This window comes from Magnolia sinica, chromosome 16 (assembly GCF_029962835.1).
Source record: "Magnolia sinica isolate HGM2019 chromosome 16, MsV1, whole genome shotgun sequence".
Classification (NCBI taxonomy): Eukaryota; Viridiplantae; Streptophyta; class Magnoliopsida; order Magnoliales; family Magnoliaceae; genus Magnolia; species Magnolia sinica.
Genome location: NC_080588.1, coordinates 57603258 through 57625853, shown reverse-complemented (window position 1 = coordinate 57625853; position 22596 = coordinate 57603258). Strand labels below are relative to the sequence as shown.

General features: G+C 40.4%; 1 protein-coding gene across 2 annotated transcripts in view; it reads right to left on the bottom strand.

Annotated features, from left to right (window-relative positions):
* LOC131228680 (serine/threonine-protein kinase TOR) overlaps positions 1–20794 on the bottom strand; it is a 107658-nt gene extending 86864 nt beyond the window's left edge. The window contains exons 1-10 of one of the 2 annotated variants that reach the window (XM_058224522.1): positions 20528–20794; positions 19134–19472; positions 18989–19063; positions 18409–18581; positions 16726–16824; positions 15897–16056; positions 15543–15686; positions 15289–15458; positions 14993–15197; positions 14719–14916 (exon numbers count right to left, since the gene is read on the bottom strand). In XM_058224522.1, the coding sequence (XP_058080505.1) occupies positions 14719–14916; positions 14993–15197; positions 15289–15458; positions 15543–15686; positions 15897–16056; positions 16726–16824; positions 18409–18581; positions 18989–19063; positions 19134–19472; positions 20528–20629 (1665 nt within the window). In that variant the 5' untranslated portion in view covers positions 20630–20794. The remainder of the gene's footprint in view (positions 1–14718; positions 14917–14992; positions 15198–15288; positions 15459–15542; positions 15687–15896; positions 16057–16725; positions 16825–18408; positions 18582–18988; positions 19064–19133; positions 19473–20527) is intronic. The other variant, XM_058224521.1, reaches the window with a different exon arrangement.
* Positions 20795–22596: the final 1802 nt, after the last annotated feature.

Here is a 22596-nt window from a genome sequence, read left to right as displayed (position 1 = left end):
TAAAAGCTCGAACTATTAAAGCATAGCGAATTAATCCTTTTATCTCATAGCCCAGGCCTCACATCGCATCGGTTAGGACCTCGACCGAACCCCCCTCGTGGGCCCCAAATCACATGGGTACCACTTCACATGAGCTACCCACCGTGAGTGTGTCCCCGCATCCCACAAGCTACCCCACTCGAGCCCAGTGTGAAATGCACATTAATCACCCCCAGTAAGTAGTCTCGAACACAAGACCTCCCTCGTGGGCCCCAAATCATATGGGTATCGCCCACGCCAAGTGTGCCCCTGCATCCCACAGGCAACCCCACTCGAGCCCGGTGTGAAAATGCCCCTGCATTAGAAGGTGCAACCGAGCGCAATGCGTAAGTGTGGGTTTTTGTTTCTAATTTCGTGCGGAAGTGTATAAATTGGCTTCTAATTACGCAATTAGGGTGGAACGAAAGGAGCTTGGCACGTTTTCAAGGGTTTTGACAGAGAAGATATGGTTTCTCATCTGTAAGTTGTTCCATTTCTTGTAACTTTCTTATTATAGTGGATTGTTTGTCACTTGGTGTCATGGTTTTTTAGCACAAGAGTTATTCCACATAAAATTAGTGTATTCTCTGTGGTTGCTTCAATTTTTCTTTCCCTATTGCGTTGTGTGATTCCGTCTGAGGTTGCTTCTACACTGAAAAAGTCCTAATAGGGCTAGTTGCATCCCCAACATATGACACATTATTTGTTGTCTGCCCTTCTAGGCCTCTCTTTGTGTTCTGTTTATCTTTCCTAATAACAATATCAAGAACAAAACGAAAGAGAAAACAATAACACCAACAACTAGAACTTGGGGTGGTTCTTTATATGGTCAAGGAAACAAACCATTGAATGAAAGCAAAGAGGAGGCCTCTAAGTGATAAGTCAAACCTCATAGTGGATGTTTTTATGAAAGCAAAGTGGCAAGTAGCCGTTTGGGTAAAAGCCTCTAATACATTTGCCTGTTAGCCTTTGGGTGCGCTTGACAGCAAGTGGGGAGAGGAGTATTTCGTGTATTTGAGCTGACGACCTCTCGTCTCATCTTCTCTTTAATCATCCATGTTGTATTTTTGTTTTCACTTGAATACAGTAAAATTCATTCCATCAAGGAATAATAATAACAATAATAATAATAATTTTGAAAGGTAATAATAATGAATAAATAAATAATGGTAGTAATAGTAATAGATATCTTAATAGTAACACTACTAATAGTAAGACTAATAACAACAATACAAATATTAATAACAATAATAATATGAATAAGAATAACAACAACAATAATCGAAGGAGCCAAGTTGGATTGTCATGACTAGCATTGTCATGACTAGCAAGACAAGTTAGGCTGTCATGGCTTACAGAGAAAGCTGGCCAAGAACTTCAATATACAATATACATAAAAGGGTATCGGTAAACTAAAGTATTGAAACCCTAGTAAATTTCAAGTAAGGACCCATTATTTGATTGTTTCCTTGGTATCCAACAGTATCCCCATACACATGGCACATGCTTATGAGATCCAGACCATTCATCAGTTGGGCATTTCCAAGGATGGACATTGATTGGGCAATTCTAATCATCGAACTTGAAGACTTTTGACAGTTTGGATTATGTTTGCTTTGGCATTTGGTTGTTTTTCCTTCATTTCATTTACTTTAACAAAATGACTCTATTCATCAAAAACTGAATTTAAATAATAATTATAAATTAAAAAAAAAACTAGAAGGCTTTTTTTCCTAAATGATAACAGTAATTTTAGCGCGCGCGCGCACACACACACACGACATAGGCAAAATACAAACATTCTCCCTACCATTACACATACCCCATTCCATAACAAAACCCTTAGCCCTCGCTATTACCCACTTAGAACTATGGCTAACGTTGCAAAAACACCTCCCGTTTCTCTCCTCCAAGATCGCCCAGAGACCCACCATCAAACACAGCCGCCATGAAGCCTTCTTCTCCATTCCTACCTCCAAACCATGCCAAGCCATCAAAAAATTTCCAACAAAACCTAGCATCACCTAAGAAACATTGAATATGGTGAAAAAACCATTCCACACCTTGAAAGCGAAAGGGCAATGAAGGAACAAATGATTGACCGATTCAAAGTAAGCACCACACATCAAGCAAACACTGGGAAAGCATAAGGGCAATGGAGAAACAAATGATTGACAAATTCAAGGTAAGCACCGCACATCAAGTAGAAATTGGGTAAGATCATCCCCCACTTTTGAAGATTATCCACGATCAAGACCCTTTCCCTACCAACAAGCCAATCAAAAGCCGCAATCTTCAAAGGCATTGTAGGACCACACATGCTTTTTATTCATAAATACTCCCTCCAACTCGAGCTTGTGAAGCATTATCTAGAATGACCTAACTGAGAACTTCCCTTATTTATCCCTTCACCACAACATATGGTACTCTTCCCCACTAGTCAATTGATACAAATGGAGAAGATTAAGAAGCAAAGCCATTTCAATTAGACCTTCATCCGAAAGGAACAACCGGCGCGGTGGAGACCACACCACAGCATTACCACGTAGCAAGGCACATTGTGCACCATAATTATACGATTCGAAAACAATCGAGCAATCAAGCAATTTTTTGGAACAAGATTTACAACAGCGAATCTCTAACCCACACATCTTCCCAAAATCAAATCCTCTCCATCCTCAGGAATAAAATCACACCTTCATCAAATCTATGCTTTACTGAGAGGATCCCTTTCCAAATCGCCAAAGCTCTATATAAACATGATTCCTTAGTGCACCAACCTCCTACACCACAACCATATATATTTAGAAGCCATGGCCCTCCATAATGCATCTTCTTCTGACCCAAACCTCCATAACCACTTGCCCAACCACGCTCTATTCGCCACCTTCAAATCCATAATTCCAGACCCTCCCTTACCATAAGGCTTACACACCTCTTTCCAATTTAATAAATGGAACTTGGAGACCCTTTCCGCGCCTTACCAAAGGAAATCACGATGTAATATATCCAATCTCACAAATACCAACATCGAATAGTGATGAAGTGACATAAAGTAAATCCAAGTTTGGTAGTGTTGCTTAATTAGAGTTATATGACCCTCAAGGCATGGATGCCGGCACCTCCATCGAGCTAACTACCTTTCAACCCTTTCTACTGCTACTTCCAGGGAATGCCAAAACGGTTGCGTATCGGCCGTTACGGCCGATACGTAACGGTAACGGTACACACCGTTACCCGATTCGGGGCCAAAACGGGCCCAAAACGGGCGTAACGGGCGGTTCGGGCGTAACGGTCATGGGCGTAACGGTCGAAAAACGGCCATTTTTTTTTGCATTTTAAGGTCCGTTTTTGATGTTTTTTCGAAATTTCTTGCTTCCAAACTCCTCCTCACTCCTTCTACTGCTAATTTCGACCAACCTTGGGTGAATATTTGAGGAAAAAACACATTATATTGGCGGATTTTGTTGAATCAAAGCTTGGTGGGCCATTTTTCATAAATTTGTCAAAAATAGGTATTTATACTTTTTTTAATATGTTTTGCTATTTTAATTATCTCATATGCTGTGTGACTCATCGTAGAACAAGTTAATATGCCTTTTACAGATTTGGGGTGCCATTTAATATTTTTTTAATTATTTTTTTTATTTACGCATGAATTTTGCCCCTTTTTTTTCAAATTCAAAAAATCAATTTTTAATGATTGTTTTGCTGTTTTAATCACTCCATATGATGTGTTAATCATAGTAGAACATGTTAATGTGCATTTTACAGATTTGGGGACCCATTTTATATTTTTAAATATTTTTTCTATTTACGCATGAATTTTGCCCTTTTTTTTAAAATTCAAAAAATCAATTTTTAATGATTGTTTTGCTGTTTTAATCATTCCATATGATGTGTTAATCATAGTAGAACATGTTAATGTGCATTTTACAGATTTGGGGACCCATTTTATATTTTTTTAATTTTTTTATTTACGCATGAATTTTGCCCCTTTTTTTAAAATTCAAAAAATCAATTTTTAATGATTGTTTTGCTGTTTTAATCACTCCATATGATGTGTTAATCATAGTAGAACATGTTAATGTGCATTTTACAGATTTGGGGTCCCATTTTATATTTTTTAAATATTTTTTCTATTTACGCATGAATTTTGCCCCTTTTTTTAAAATTCAAAAATCAATTTTTAATTATTTTTTTGCTGTTTTAATCACTCCATATGATGTGTTAATCATAGTAGAACATGTTAATGTGCATTTTACAGATTTGGGGTCCCATTTTATATTTTTTAAATATTTTTTTCTATTTACGCATGAATTTTGCTCCTTTTTTTTAAAATTCGAAAAATCAATTTTTAATGATTGTTTTGCTGTTTTAATCACTCCATATGATGTGTTAATCATAGTAGAACATGTTAATGTGCATTTTACAGATTTGGGGTCCCATTTTATATTTTTTAAATATTTTTTCTATTTACGCATGAATTTTGTCCCTTTTTTAAAAATTCGAAAAATCAATTTTTAATGGTTGTATTACTGTTTTAATCATGCCATATGATGTGTTAATCATAGTAGAATATGTTAATGTGCATTTTACAGATTTGGGGTGCCATTTTATAATTTTTTAATATTTTTTCTATTTACGCATTAATTATGGCCCTTCTTTTTTAAATTTAAAAAATAATTTTTTAATGATTGTTTTACTATTTTAATCATGCCATGTGATATGTTAATCATAGTAGAACATGTTAATGTGTATTTTACAGATTTGGGGTGTCATTTTATAATTTTTTTCTATTTTCGAATTAGTGACTTTATGTTTTTATTTGCTTATATTGGACAGGTTTTGCCTTGGAGCTTCTTAGGGTTTAGTTAGAATATAAAACCATCTTTATTAACATAGGTCATACACTCATACTCAAATCTAATTATCTAGTGTCTACCTAAGCCTAAAGAAATGTCTGGATCTGGCCAACAACAAGTTAGTGATGATATTGGATGGCAACATTGTGAGAGGGTTGGTGGTACTAGGCACCAAATTAAGTGCAAGTATTGTGATAGACTAGTGACTGGTGGAATTACCCGTCTCAAACAACATTTGGCACATCGAAAGGGTCAAGTTGCGCCATGTAGTAGAGTACCGAAAGAGATAATGCTTTTAATGCAAGCTAGTCTGGATGAGTCGAAGGGTAAACGTGCTGCTGTACAAAAGAAGAAAGATAATGTTTTGGATGCAGCTCGACAGCAGGTGTTTGGTCCTGAATATATGGGCGTTCATGATGAAGATATTATTGATTCTGATGAAGATTCAGATCGGGAAGTAACTATAGCTAGGAGAGAGAGCTTGCGTCTAGCTCGTGAAGAGGAAGAACGTCGCCGCATGTTTGGCACGCAAGGGTCAGTGCTTGATACAGGGGGGGGGAGTGGGAGTGGGAGTGGGAGTGCGACTGGAAGTGCAACTGCTTCTGCAGGTGGGGGTGGGGGTGGGAGTGGGGGGTGTAGGTTTGGTGGGTTACGACGTGTGTTTGGGAGTCGACGACAGACATCTTCACGTGATGCCCCTATACGTTTGGATGAAGAAGTAAATGAGCCTATGAGACCCTCTATTGATCCAATCCTGTTTAGGAAAGAATCAACTAAACAAAAGAAGATAAAACAAATGTAGAGTAGAACTTCCGTTGAGAAATTAGGTAAAGCAGCAGCAAAGTTATTTATACATGCCAACATACCTCCTAACGCGGCTAATTCTCCATATTGGCAGGTGGTAATTGATGCAGCAACAGAAGTAGGTGAAGGAATAAAAGCTCCCACGGCTAAGGAGATTAGGGGAAAATGGATAGATGCAGAGTATGCGGATGTGAAAGCATACGTGGCTACCTTTAAACCTGTATGACAAGCCGGAGGATGATGATCATGTGTGATGATTGGATTGGCCCAACTAGACGCAGCATGATCAACTTCATGGTATACTGCCACTTAGAAACTATATACCACAAGTCAATTAATGCCACAGAAGTAACAAAAGATTCTAATTATATTACTAAACTAATGGATAAAGTTGTAGAAGAGATTGGAGAGGAGAATGTAGTGCAGATTGTGACAGATAATGAAGCATCATATAAGCTTGCAGGACATATGTTGATGGATAAGAGAAAACATCTTTTTTGGTCACCATGTGCTGCCCATTGTATTGATCTTATATTGGAAATGTTGGGAAGAAGAAGAATGTTAAGGAAATGGTCGAAAGGGCAAGGGAAGTGACGACGTTTATTTACAACCATAATCAAATAGTTGCAATAATGAGAAAGTTTACGAAAGGACGAGAGTTGTTGAGGCCTGCGGCGACTAGATTTGCAACAAACTTTATAGCATTAGAGAGTTTATTCCAGCATAGAGAAGAGTTGAGTGAGATGTTCGCTTCCCGAGAATGACTCAACACAAAACATGAGAAGAAGACATCAGGAATACCGGTCGAAGTTGTGAACACCATACGGGACAACAAATATTGGAAGAAGGTCAAGGCGATCCTAAAGGTGATGGAGCCACTAATGAGGGTACTCCGTCTTGTTGAATCCGATGAAGCACCTACCATGGGCTTCATATATGATGCCATGGATAAGGTAAAGCTTGCAATTCAACGTGATTGTAGAAGTTGGCAGACTTATTGGAAGATGATCGACAAGAGATGGACAAACCAACTCCATCACGATCTTCATGCAGCAGGTTACTACCTAAATCCTAGGTATAGATATGCCCAATCATTTGTTGCGGATGATGAAGTTCGTGTCGGGCTAAAAAATGTGATAAAGAGATTAGAGCAAGACTTAGATTTGCAAATAAAGGCATTAAATGAATTAGATACATTTGGAAATCGCCTTGGTAGCTTTGGAGATGATCTTGCACGAGCATGCAATATCTAGATTGCAACCGGCCGAATGGTGGATTAATTTCGGAGAGAGTACGAAGGCTCTCCAAAAAATTGTAGTAAAAGTTTTGAGCAACATCTTCCTCTAGCTGCGAAAGGAATTGGAGTTGTTTCGCGCTCATTCATTCAAAGAATAGGAATAGATTGCAGACTAGAACATTAGATAGACTTGTCTTCATGCACTACAATATAAAACTAAGAATGCGACGACATCATAGGAGCATTACAACTGCTGATGACGGAGACTACTGTCCAATAAACTTGGATAATATTTATGATGAAGATGACCCACTTCTACCTTGGTTGGAAACAAGGGAAAAACAAATTGAAGAGGATAGTGAAGAATTGGAAATTGATGACCCAGAAATACGCAGAGCGCAACAAGAGAGTCGTGCAGATGTGTTGGACCCAGTAAGAGGGGCAGCGTTTATGCCACGTACAGATACGGCTCAAGATCAACAAAAGAGTACGAGCAGTGGTAGCGTGACCGTGTCGGATGAAGACGATGACCCCCCTGCCCCTGGTGCTGGCACTTCTGGTGTTGCTCAGTGCCCTATACAGCCGTCTACAGATCATGATGTCGATGAACATAGACGAGGTGGTACACGAGGTCGGACTTATGAGTGTACCGAGTCACGATACAGCTAGCAGGAGGTGGGTACATCTACTGGTGCACCGGGTCCGAGAGGTTCGAAACATCAACAGGCTCATCGTCTTGGTTATTATGATGGATATTCTTATGGTGAATTGAATTATGATGGTTATACTGAGTCTGTTCCATCACATTCATGTTGGAGTAGTCCTCCCGATCAATATCCATATGATTATAGATATCCAGATCCAAATCCAAGTTACTCATCACAGCAGACACACTCTCAACTCAAGATTCTCAACAGCCTAAGTATGGGCACCAGTATGGCTATTCGACAGGCACTAGTGGATATCCTTACTCCGGGTCAGAGTCGTTGCCTAGTCAGGATCAGTCATCCTCTAGTTTCGTTGATCTAGTATTTCCTTCTGGCACTGGATATTATGGATATGCAGCACCTACACCTATTAGACAGCCTCAGCCTGATGGTGACGATGACGATGATGTGGAGGTCGAGCAACCACAAAAAAGCAGATTTTCATTTTGGTGGTGACTTGTGAGTATATATTTGTGTTAAGGTAAGTATTTGTTGCAGCAGACAGCTCACAACAGTATTATTGCAAGAAGCCATGCACACACTTGACACTGCCGAACTTGTATTTAAAATAGCTCCCCTGACAACCAATCAAGTAATCCTTAATCAAGTTGCAGGGGAGTATATCAGACACTACTAATTATTTTTTTTAATATTCTTGACTTGAGGATGGATGACAGGTCATAGACAGGAATTACACTATCACAGTCACGTGCATGGTGCACCACACTGCACAGGACCACAGGTATGTTCGAGAAATTCCTCAAAAATAATTGCAAACACCTGATGTAAGATATTTTCATTTTACATTCATTCTAATATATCTATCATTGATAGTAGATAGTTAGAAAATTAAATATATGATCAAATTCAGGTTATCTGGTTCATAAATTCATCAGACAGTCCGATACAACTTCTCACCAAAGAGTGGACCGTTACACCACCATAAACATGTTCCAATTTATAAATGAATGCATATTTGGAATGCTTAGAATATTCTGGATTTAATCCATATTTTTTCATATTTTTTTGGCAAAAAAAAAATTTTGCGCCGTTACGGGCCGTTACGCCCCCGTATCACCGTTACGCCCCCGTATCCGTATCGGTTTTGGAGGACACCGTTACGCCAACCGATACCGATACGGGATACCTTGGCTACTTCTAACAAATGTTTCGCCGTCTTGCCCATGCACAACAACAACCCAAGATAGGTGGAAGGGAAAGATCCCCCCTCGCACCCAAAGACACTAGCCAAATTGAAAAGATCCTCCCTAGGCAAGTGAACGCCAAACACAACACTTTTAGTAATATTCACCTTCAACCTAGAAACCACTTCAAAACGTCGAATGATTATCCTCAAATTTTTCACCTTGACCTCATCAACATCACAAAATAAAAGCGTGCCATCCGTGAACTGAAGATGAGAAATCGAAGGGTTCGTCTTATACGCAGAGAAGCCACGAAAGAGACCATTTTGTTGCCCATGTTCAAGTATTCTGCCAAGCACCTCGACTACCACCACAAACAAGAGAAGGGATAACGAATCCCCTTGCCTCAAACCTCTTGGGCTAGCAAAAAAACCTTTCGACAATCCATTAACCAATACCAAAAAACTAAGAAAGCCAATGCACTCCTCTACCCAACCCATCCACTTCCCCCGCATCCGATTCTCCCAAGCATGGAGTTCAAACAAAAAACAAAAACAATCCACATTATCGTGGGCTTTCTCAATATCTAGCTAACAAACAATGCCCTGCAATTGTTCCTTGTATCTAACATTTATACACTCATGAGCTATCAGAGCACTATCCAAAATTTCCCGAGCTTTAATGAAGGCACCTTGAAACTTGAAAATTACAACTTCCTTCTAAGTCTAATCACTAGAACCTTAGCAAGGATTTTATAGTGTTAAGAAGAAGGAGAGAATTTGAGAGAGCATATAGGGCTAGGTCCAGCCCACTCTTATTTATAACAATAGAAGAAAAGGTAAAAATTACATGTATGCCCTTATATGAAGGAAAAACTAAAAGAAGGGTAAGGGGCAAATAAGGAAAGCATGAAACAAAGATAAAAGGCGGAAAAATTAAGGATAAAGGTCCATGACATATAAGACCCATGTGTATTTACATGTAGGCCCAATCATAGGGCCACACGCACATATACCCACTCTCCCTCAAGCCGGGGTGAAGATATCAATCATGCCCAGCTTGCCAAGAACACGTCGTCCAACTTCCATTGTAAGAACCTTTGTGAAGATATCCGCCAACCACTCCGAGGATGGAACAAATGGAGTGGAAACAACATCTACAGCAACATTCTCACGAATAAAGTGGCAATCAGCCTCAACATGTTTTGGGCGTTAAGAAAAACTGGTTTAGAAGCTATATGAATAGCAACTTGATTGTCATAAAACATAGGCACAGGAGTCTTTGCAGGAAATCCCAATTCAGAAATGAAGCTTTTCAAGTACATAACTTTGCATATTGTATTCGTCATAACATGATACTCGGCCTCAACACTGGACCACGCCACAATTGTTTGCTTCTTGGTCTTCCAGGTGACTAAATTGCCACCGAAAAAAGTACAAAAACGTAGCGTAGAGTGACTATCATCTGGAGAGCCTGCCCAATCTGCATCAGAGTATTGTTCAGCATCAAGTTTATGATGACAGCTAAATAAGAGGTCATGTCTAGGAGACAATTTAATGTAGCGTAGGATGCAACGAATTGCTTCAAGGTAGCTATAACGTGGAGCAGGCGTTAACTAACCAAACTCACAGCGTGAGATAGATCCAGACGAGTAATCGTCAAATATATCAATCTCTCAACCGGAAGAATCAACAAGGGCTTCAAATCCAGCAACCCATTATTTAAAACCATAAAAAATGAAGAAACCCTAGACAAAGAAGAAGAAAGAGATTTGACAAGGGACAATTAACCGCTTGCTCTAAAAGCCGGAATTGTTTAGAAGATGGCAAATCAATCCCTTTATCTCATTAGCCCAGGCCCCACCCACATCTCATGGGTTAGGACCTCGACCGACCCCCCTCGTGGGCCCCAAATCACATGGGTACCGCCTCACACGAACCACCTGCTTCACACAGGTGGGGCCCGCCTCACACGAGCCGCCCACCTCGAATGTGCCCCTGCATCCCACAGGCAACCCCACTCGAGCCTGATGTGAAAATGCCCCTGCATTAATCACCCCCGGTGAGAAGTCTCAAACACGAGACCTCCCGCTCTAATACCAATTTGACGCGGGACAATTAACCACTTGCTTTAAAAGCTCGAACTATTTAAAGCATGTCGAATCAATCCCTTTATCTCATAGCCCATGCCCTATATCTCATGGGTCAGGACCTCGGTCGAACCCCCCTCGCGGGCCCCAAATCACAGGGGTACCGCCTCACACAATTGGGGCTCGCCTCACATGGACCGCCCACCCCAATTGTGCCCCTGCATCCCATAGGCAACCCCACTCGAGCCCGCTGTGAAAATAACCCTACATTCAGATTTGTCCATCTGTAATGGGGATCACATTGGTGGGGATATAGGTAGATACGTCTCTAGCTTGTGTTTCAATGACAGGTAACACAGTCGAGCTACCTGCACCTATCCGGTCCAATCATTTAGCGACTCTTTCTAAGAGATGAGAATGTAAATGGAACACATCCCCTAGGAAAGCCTCACGGCCTGGTGGTCCGGGTAACAATAATGACATTTGTCGATATGCCACCGCCTATTTACTAAGATCATCATAGATTATTAATGCGTGCATTCCATTATCACGTAAATATTCCCCCATGGCACACCCAGAATATGGAGCCAGAAATTGCAAAGGATCAGGATCTGAAGTGGTGGCTAGTACGAGAATGGAATAGTCCAAAGCATTGTTCCCCTAATCTCTTGCGGAAAGCGAGGCGGCCTTATCCTTATACAGGCAATGGTTTGCCCCTAGCAGCTCAAGAATTGGCTCCAGCAGAGGCGGCTCATACTACTCACCCACTTGGGGGGGATCCCGACTTGGCGTAACTTTGGGCCATTGAGACTGCAACTAGAGATTGCCCAAAATAGGGGGATGATGTAAAGCGGGTTGGAGAACCTACTTAAGATGAACCAGAGAAAGCCGATCGGAGGAGAAAACGATCCGAACCATCGGAACCTTAAATCAGTCGTATCTCACAAACCGGGATGAGTTTTTCAACATATTTTATATGATTTCGGGGTGGGAGAACCTACTTAAGCCAACCAACCCCGCTACGCAGGGTTGCCCACATCGAATTTGTGAGATTCCATCAGATCGACGGTCAAAAGTCCCATTTAGTTTCGTTTTTACTATAAATAGTAAGTTTTAGTTCAAGTATAACTTTGATCCTTTGAGTTGTAGAAGTCGTGCCCAACATGAAAAGGGCTTAGAAAAGTTAGGAGAATAACATGGTTGGGCCAAATTGGACACTTGCTATTTTTGGCCGAAACCATGAAGTCTAATAGGAATAGAGGTCGTCTATAAATAGTAAGTTTACTATTTATAGTAAGTCACGTTTTTAGGTGTTTGAGTTAGAGTCTAAGTCTAAAACTCCATCTTAGGTTTGAGTTACTTATTTAAAGAGTTGTAATTTCGTTTTTTTATGATCAATCAAGTTATTTCGAATTTATTTGGAAATACTTTTGCTTTTATCCCTCATGGATTCAAGGAAGCTTTGTGAGGAGTCTAGAGAGCTCCGTGGATTCAGAGTAGTTATCCCCTGAGGAAGACGGTGATCAACATCATCCCATCCCTCCCTGCGCCAAGGGAGTACTCCAAATATCAAAGAGGTGGAGAAATCCTAGAAGAAGAAGAAACCCTAAAAGCACTTAGGCTCTGATACCACGTTAAGAAGAATGAAAGAATTTAAGAAAAAGAGAGCGTATGGGGCTGGGATGTCCAACCCTACTTACTTATAATAATAGAAAAGGTAAAATTACATATATGCCCTTATATGAAGGAATAACTAAAGGAAGGCTAAGGGGCAAATAAGGAAAGCATAAAATAAAGATAAAAGGTTGAAAATTTAAAGATAAAGGTCCATAACATAAGACCCAAGTGTATGTACCCAAGGACCCAGTCATAGGCCCGCACACATGTACCCCCACAAGATGCTTCGGATTAAGCATATGGTGTATAATCCTTCAAATTTTTTGCTTCCTAAACCTTAGGAATCAACGCAATGAATGAGGCCCGTATTTCTTCGAAAGCTTCCCTCAATTGTGATACTCTCTCGAACTCCATCACATCCCCTTTCACACTTTCCCAGAAAAACTAGAAGAATGCCAAAGGGAATCCATCCGACCTCGGCGCTTTGTTCCCAAGGAGTCCATAGCTTTCTTAACTTCAGCTTCAGAAAACTCCACTTCAAGCAAAACCACTTCCATCCTTAAAATGCTTTGGAAATGCAAATTATCAAGAATTGACCTTTTCCACCCTTCCATTGTTAACAACTCTTAATAAAATTGCACTACCCTATCACAAATCCTTTCCTTCTCTTCCACCCTTTCATCCTTTACTACAATGCTACTCATCTTATTACATTTTACCCAAGCAGTTGCCATGCTATGAAAAAATCTTGTGCTCATACCACCCTCCTTTAGCCGAGTAGCTCCCAGTCTTTGTTTCCACTAGGGGTGATTAATGTAGGGGCATTTTCACACCGGGCTCGAGTGGGTGACCTGTGGGATGCAGGGGCATGCTCGGGGTGGGCGGCCCATGAGAGGCGGGTGGCTCATGTGAAGCGGGTAGCTCATGTGAGGCAAAACCCATGTGATGTGGGGCCCACGGGGGAGTTCGGCCGAGGACCTAACCCATGGGATGTGGGACCTAGGCTAGAAGATAAATGGATTAATTTGCCACGCTCTATCAGTTCGAGCTTTTGGAGCAAGTGGATTGTTGTCCTGCATCAAAGGTTAATTTAAGTTTGTTGATTGATCTCACACATTACTTGAGTTCATGCATTGGTCCTACATCACAAAGCCTTGAATTTGTGTTTCCTGGAACAAGATAATTTACACTTTAGTGTTCCTACAAACCTCCTGAATCTGATCCCTCGTCCTTTGAGCCCAAACCCCTCACATTCCAACTTAGGATCTTCATTTGGACAACGTTTTTGCCTTCCAAGCATCATAAGAAACGAAGGAACTGAGATGTACCAGTTTCTATTGCCTTTTAGGGAACAATGGGTCTTCTTAGGAGAAATAGACTATTCCTTTCGTCTTCAGCGAGCCTCCACAAATTGGAACAATTCACAGTAATCTTCCTCTCGGTCCCTACAACCCCGATCTGTCTACCCACATGCATTAGAGCTTCCCTAATCCACCTCTTATCTTTCACCACAGTAGCACAGCAACGTAATTAAGGATAAAAGACTTTTGACCAGTACAAATGGATAGTTGTGAGAAAAGCCCAACCAATGGTCCACTTAGAAGGGAAAGTCCCCCAATCATCATTAGGATCGTTTGGCAAATTAGATATTTGTGGTACAGCCCATCAAAGGTAGGGCTCACTAGATGAACAGAGAAGATATCATAAATGTGTGCCATGTGTACTTGGATGGTGTCAAATATCTAAGAAAGAAAATGGCAAACACTAGATGGTTTCTCGTAATTCAAATAATCACCATCGACGTCGTTGTCTTAGCATTTCTCTCAATAGTTTGTATTGTTATAATGGTAAATTAGCAAAAAGTTTTATAATTGGCTACCAGTGGACATCAACATTCCTTTTTCACACAATTCCTATAAAATAAAATAAAAAAAAAAATCAATTTTTCACCCAGTCTATATAACCGCCCATGGCATAGGTTCATAACCTTCTCATAATTCAAATCACCTTTTAAATAAGATAGTGGATCTCATCAAAATTTAGAAAAATGCCATTCTTCAAAAAAAAAATTTACAAATGCCAGCTAACATGAATAAAAGGTAAAAGGAAGCAGAAAGGCCATAGGTCATAGCATAACCAAATAATGATGGACAAAAGAATAATAAACATGCACAGATCCATCCATTCCAAACACATAATAGCAGTAGTAAATGAACTGAACCATTTCAAGACAAACCTCCTCAACAAGGCGACGACGCCTCCCTCCACCAGTTCGATTGGACCTACTTGAACTAAACTGTGTACATGCTGTTCCAGAAAATGAGTTTGCAACTAATCTGCAACAGCATAGCGCAGCATCTCTTCGCGTAGCACCATCATCGTCATCCAAATATATAACAACCGAGTCTCTTGCAAACTCGAGAAGCTCATGGCCCTAGACCATAAATTGTCGACAAGTTGGAAGTGAGTGGCAAAAGAAATGCATAAATAGAAAAATAAGATGAGACTACCTTGAAATTGAAACGAGCAAGAGTTCTCAAAGCAAGTTGCACAAGGGTTGAACCGGTAACATCTGAAACTTGCTGAGGAGTGTTCATCAAATTGCTACGAGTAACCATAACACCCGGCCTTGCCTGGGGATAAGGGGACTTGGAAAGGGCTATTGAAATGCAATCAAGCAAGCGCTCTTGTATGGTAGGCAGCAAAGATGGGATACTGAAATGTTCAAAGCCAAATCATGGGAGACCAAATAACTTCCAAATAGCTAGAGATAAGAATTGAAGACCAGCCAGGTTTTGAAGCATACCTGTCAGTTATCTGTCCCAAGGCTTCTACAAGAGTGGGAGAAAGCCCGGCAGAAAACATAGCATCCAAAAGACTACGAAGATGAGTTTCCATAGCAGGCCCCATGGCTTTCGCAAAGCTTCCAATACAAGCCAAGGCCTCAAGGGAAGGTCTACCTCTACGTGGAGCAATCTATGGATCAAATATGTGTTACAATTCAACAACCCTGCTTATAGTCAAAAGGTGAAATTTGTTAAAAACATCTACATCACATACCGCATCACGCAAATGTGACGTAATTGTCGGCAAATAATAGACGAGCTCCCCATCCAAAGCACCAGCCATCTCTCCCAAAGCAATGAACCCACTGGCACGCTCAGCTGGGATACGCAGAACAGCAAGAATATGATCCATGCAAATCTGTGCATGAAATGATGAAACAGTAAGCAAAAGATACAGGTAAGGAAACCCAGCATCGTAGTATCGACACTTCCTCCATTAACAAATCAGCAGCTAATCAACTAAAATTTAAAATATCAATAGCTTAACCCAATTTTAAAAGAAAATTCTTATGAAGTAACATTCCTAGAATTTTCAAAGCTATGATGAAGCAAAAGATAGAATGAGAACCTTTAAATAGTTAGTCACAAAACGGTCACGCAGGAAGTGTGCAATACGAGGAAGTAATGATGTTATGCTGAGGCGAACAAGACGATCTCTGTGTTCTAGGTATTTTAGAACAATGTCTGCCACTTCTCTATATCTTGACATCATGAACTCGCCCGTGTTCCTGACAAAACATATTAGGATAAGCTTCAAACTGTTTGCTGATACAATATATCTGTGTGTGATTGTTAAGAAATTTAATTCGCTCCTCGTGATCAACCCATGCAATAGACTGTTAGATAGTTCTTGATTGTAATCAACCTGTGTAACAGTCTACTACATGGCGCCAGTGGAAGTTTTGTGCTCTCATTGCCAGTCCCAAGCCCGGATAAAGGAGAGTTGCGTCAGGTTGGCAGCCAGCATCAAACTTATGCCATAACTTCCATCAGGAATCTGAATGGAACAGGATTCATATAGCCGACTCCAATTAATTGAGATAAGACTCAGATGATGATGACAGTTGTTAAGATATTTATTGTAATTATTTTATAAAAAAAACAAAAAAACAAAAAAAAAACAAATGACATTATGCACAGTGAACTCCAAATTCTGTAATTTGAGAAAGTGGACCCACGTTCCATCACTTCCATCAAAAGTCAAAGCATACATATTTAACAATAGAAATATGGAACTTAAAACGGTCACTATTCATCCCAATATTCCATGTAGTAACTATAGAAGAGGTCCAAAAGATGCTTAGTGTATGGCTAGTGAAAGCTAGAGAACCAGAAACTATCACAACAAAGAACGTGCAAATCATAAACGAGAACATAATTGGAGGCTCCCAAACAACCTCAAAAGTTCTCCAACTGCTAGTAGTGAACCATGTATGCTGTGAACAGAAGCATTTTTTCCAAGTCCATCTTGTGTAGCCTCAAACATACGATAATACCTGCAACAATAAAAGAAGGACCAATCAATAAGAAGAGAATAACAAACTTTTCATCCAAATACAGAATATCTGCAATAAGGAAAGTGCAGGAAAATAATCAATGTTTCAGAACAGCACAAATAAGCATTGACCAAATTAAGCAGTACCATTTCAATATTTCAATCAATAGCCGATGAAGATATGAAAACCAAAATAATCCACAGCAGAATTTCATAGTCAACCCAAAATGGCATGAGAGAAGATCACGTTATTCAAAAGCTCCTTTTTCATGAATTCAAGAGCACTATGCACAACCACAAATGGAATTTTCAAAGAGAGCCACATTGATGACTAATGATCATCATACAATGAAAGACCCAGGGTCGATTTCCACATGTTAGAAGGGCTTTAAAAACCGGTAAGCTTCTCTATGCCTTCAAGCTCCAGAGTTTATTTTATGAAGCTAACTTTCAATGTGCATCAAACATGATCTGGACTGTATGTTCTCCCTGATGGAGAATCGTTTAATTAGATGAGGGGCTTCTTTCTTCTTTCTGAATTGGTGAGTAAGGTATGTAATAAATGGTTGCTTTGTCAATCATTGACTTTTCCACTTCCTGAATGAACTGTTGTTATATAGTTAACTGTTAATGGGTAACAAGATTTTCATCTTATATACTTTTACAGGATCCATCATGCATATACCTAATTAGGCGGAAATGATGTAACATGGATGTGCATTTTTCTCAGAGCTTCAGTTTCTACAGCCGGTGTTAATGAAAACATGGAGTGGGTACCAAGCATTGAAGTGTTCACCACAGGTTTATCTAAAATCAAGATAAAGTTTTTTGTAAAATAAATGAAAATAATAGAAGTCAGAAAAAACAGTTTACAAAATAGTATCAATAGAGTTCCAATTAGCATCAATTAGCCAGTAACTAAATGTCAAATGCTTAGTTGCTATACAAGTTACACCTCCAGTTAATACCATGTAATCTGGAATGAGCATGCCACATGGGGCCATTCAGATACAAGCAAAAGTTTGTTCAACGTAGGACATCTAGGTCATGCTATCTTCAACTCACTATTCTATGCCATGCTTGCCAAACACCTGGAATAGGGAGCTGCATAGCACATGTGGGGAGCTTAAAATGGTTGATGGCATACGTTGCATTTATGACACGTGCAATGGTGGCACACGTGGCACATGTGGGTCACACATGTGGTACATTTAGCACATGCGATGCATAGGCATGGAACATTGTGTTCCCACACACACTAAACTAGGGATAAGCTTTCCTCATTTTTATTTCATCTTTTTGCAAAGACATGCTATCCTTTGCAAACTGTCAAATTGTGGGAATAAATTTGTCCATATTTTTATCGGCTCCTGTGTATAAATGGGTTATCTACCCCAAACAGCAAATGCCAGCCACAACCTTCCTTGCATCCAAATGGCCCCTTGGAATGTGATATAAAATGATAAGCTCCAAGGCAAAATTAGAATCAGACATGTCACAAGCAGAAGTTATTAGATGGTGTAAACCAATTTAATATTTTGATTGATGATATAGTTACATCATAAATTTGCATGGTTCCACATACCATTGCACACGCCAACGCGTCTCCCGCTTCTCAATAACTCGGAGGCAAGCGCGCAATGCTTCTACGGCCCGTTCCCGAACAGCCAATGTCGGATCCCTCAATGCAACCCAGATGGCATCAACAAACTCAGGCACATGAACATTGAAAACAGTTGATGCATTTTCTGCCATTTCCTATAACGAATATCAAACAAGTAATGAATCCATAGGATCTGCCAATGTGTGTAAAACATAATAATGGAGTGATATGTTGAGTGTTTTGCAGTAGCAACAGTCATTGGATGTTTTTTCTTTTTCTTTTTTTATTGCTAACCAAATTTATTGAAAATGAATGAAGGTAACAATGGAGGTACCATGCTGTAGGTATCCAAGATAAGTGAAGTGTCCCACACACCTTCCTTGGCATAAGATTTCAGCATTCTCAATGATTGTTAAGAGTTCGACATTCATGGGATATAAGCTAACGCTTCACAAATATCTCGAACTCAGCATGTTCCATCCAACCCACCATATGTGTGTGAGTGTGAAGGAGAGTCTGATCCAAACAAATGGAAAACAAGAAGAATAAATATAACACTCACTTTCAAGATCAAGACAGCTGCAAAACGGCGATACTCAATTCTTTCCCCACGAAGCCAATCTAATGCAATTTTAACCTAAGAAACAATAAACTTCAGAAAACTAATCCAAAAAAATACCCTCAAACAAATTGAGTAAGCAGAAAACCTGGCGCTCCACGTCGTCTGCAGTCATTGCCCCACCAGCTCTAGCTAGATGGCCCAGAACCTTACTTGCGAGAATAAGGATTTCAGGATCGCGCTTTACATCAAACACAATACGCATATAATTGGAGAACTTAGAAACCTTGGAAGCACTCTCCCCTAGTTGCACGTCTATCAGCTCGTCAATTGCTCGTAATGCTCCCAAATTTTCAGCAACATCATTGCTTTCCAAAAGGCCAAAAATACGGTCATACAACTGATCCATGAAACGAGAAAAGGCTTCTCCACTGAGATCACGAGCTTCTTCCTCAACATGTTTACGCAGAGCTAAAGCAGAGCCATCCTACAGAAAAGACAGATAAGAAACAAGTCTGGCTGACATGATAGTAACTCCAATGCGTATGATCCAATAGCCAATCTTCACTAAAACAAAGTGAAACATATGAATAGCAAACAAATTCATTAGCAGTAAGTGTTTTAATGAGACAAGTAGGTGAATGCTGATTGAAAAAAAAGACATTTCGCAGAATTGATCATGGAGACAATGTGTACAAGATCCAAACCGCTCCTCTGTCACACTCCACCATGTATCCTCAATTCGTGAAGCTAGGATCATCCAAATGGCCTGATTTCTGGGATGGTCAATAGATGGCCACAGATATTGGATGAGTGGCCATGTATATGCATGCCATGTGCTTTTGGTGTTCCCTTAAAAAATTAGTTAGATATAGTGGAGATGACTAAATCATAAATACTTAATGAAAATTAATAACCTCATCTTTGCCATTTGGATGCACTCATTGAACTGAATCGTAATAATTAGCACACGAAAGTGAAAATGACCTAATGGCAGTTACCTTCTATTATCCATAGCACATGATTAAGCTCCAAATTGCAATTCTCTTACTTTCAAGTAGGGCAACAAACAAAAGTAATGGGCGATTTAATGGCAACTCTCTTATTATAAATAACCAAGAAACATCAGTGCAATATGATCTCTTTTTTTACCGAATATTCACAACTCAATTCAAATGTGACAAGGCTACGTTTGGATGAGAATTTTCTTTATATTGCAGAAATCAAACAGGCAAAGCGCCAAAAAAAAAAAAAAAAAATCCTATCTTATGGTAGTCCCACTTCATTTAAAATGAAAATTCGGCTACAAATTGAAATGCGTTGTGATTGGAAATAGAAAAAAAAAAAAAAAAAAACCCTGCAATAACATCAAGAAACAGCCAACATTTCTGATTGAAAAATGTGTGTGTGTGTGTGTGCATTCTGATCATTTGCTTCGACTTTCTTCTACTCGGTCATCACACCCGAAATCAATAATACATCCAAACGTGCTCTAAGCTAATGGCAATGAGGGAGAAAAACTGATGAAGAAGGAGGCATCACCTTGGGATTACCACGCGTGCAGAGGTCGGCGAGGATCCGATTGAGAGCGTCAGCGCTTCCGCTGCCGCCTCCGTAGCGGATCGATGCTGAGGCAGACGCCATGGCCGTGACTCGGAAACCCTAACTCGGTGCACGCATCGAGTTGCAGGCGGAGAGAGAGAGAAAGAGAGAGGAGAGAGAGCGAGGTAAGAGTGTCTGGCTTCTGTAAAACCTTGCTCTGTCGCTCTGACTCGTTGGTTCTTTAGATGAGAGTAATTTTCTTCCTCTTCGAGGGCATTCTCTTTCCGACCTTGGACCCGCCAACGGGACGCGAGTTTCCTGTGACGCCTGGTACGGAGAGTTCCGGTAACACAGGGCTCTGTGAGGCCCACCTCAATGTCCGTGTGAAATCTATTCCGTCCATCTGTTTCACAAGCTGATGTTCGGACGGGAGAAAAAAAAATGAGGCAGATCCAGAATTAAAATGGGACACACCACGCGAAACAGTGGGAATGGAAACATCTACCGTTGAAACCTCCGCGAAGCTCACCGTGATGTTTGTATGCTATCCAACCCGTTCTTAAGATGATTCCCCGCCAGAGACAAAAAAATTCGGCCCGATGCAAAACTTCCGTGAGCCCAAGCAGGGTTTAGCGGTAGGTGTTCAATCTCCACCGTTTCCTGTGGTGTGGACCACTTTGAGTTTTGGATCTGCCCTCGTTTTAGAAATGCCATCCAGACAACTTGAGTTTCACGCGGACATTATGGTGGCCCGCAGAATTTGGGAAACTGGAACGGCACTGGTTGGGTAGATCCCCGGATCCACTTAGGTGAGTGGGAAGGTGACCATGGGACTCAAAGCGATGTATCTGCCTTAAAACGACACCGTCCAACCATTTTGACAGCTCATTTTAGGTCATGACCCCAAACATGAAGCTCACTCAAATCTTAGGTGGACCACACCATAGGAACACAGTTGTGATTGAATCCCCACCATTAAAACTTCTTGTATTCAACCAGAAAGGTTATTTGTCACCCAAGCCGTTGATAAGATCAGATGAAGAGACCACACAAATATCATCTTTATCTAACAATTTTGTGGCTTACAAGAAGTTTTTTAATGGACAAGTACTGGTCGATCTGAGATTTGAATATGCATCATTACCTAAAATGAGCTTTCAATACTAATGTAGGGCCTCGATGTAGTCACATACATCATAGTAGGCCCCACGGTCAAGTCCCACCCAACTGGACACGGATTTCATGCCAAAGCCTTTGGCAAGAAGTTCCTTCACAAGGATATTGAGTGGGGCCACCACCATTGTTTTTAGAAAATATACTCTGGTAACCTATTTTGCAAGATAATTTTAAGATAAGCTACCAAAAATGAGGTGGATCAAAGACTCATGTGGGCCACACGAGAGGAAACAGTATGGATTTAGTTAAAACGGTTGAAACATTCTTATGACCATGAAAGCTTTGTTTTTGGCTAAATTCTTGTTTTATTTTCACTTCATCCCCGTGTTAACAACCTTATAAATGGTTTGGATGGCATATAAACAATAAGGTAGATCTCGGGAAGGTTCAAATGGTAGGTATTTCTTTTCTCAATTTTCTTTCTCATGTGGCCCACTTTAGTTTTGTATCCCCCTCGTTTTTAGTAGCTTTTCCTAAAGTGACCAAACGGATGATTGGAGCACATTTCCCAAAAACATAGCGGCGGCCCATACGAGCATCCCTGCGCGGGAACTTGTCCGCATCCCACCCAACTCGGTGGATACGGGGATCCATCGAAGCCACGCCCTACTGGAACTCCCTGTAACAGTAGTTACGGAAAACTTCCGGTCCTACAGACGTGCGGGGCGCAAGTGAGATGGTGAAGGAACCACATCTCACATGTGCAAAACTATTGCACGTGTGTGAGATCTGGCTCACTTATCCGGTGAGACAATCATGAGGCATCACGTTGAAATCAGGATCATCTGCTCAAATGTTCGGTCACAATTTACATGAGAAAAATGAACGTCCTTTACAAATTTAGACCAACAGGTCATATTCAAATAAGATTGCAGATCATCTGATGAGCGGAC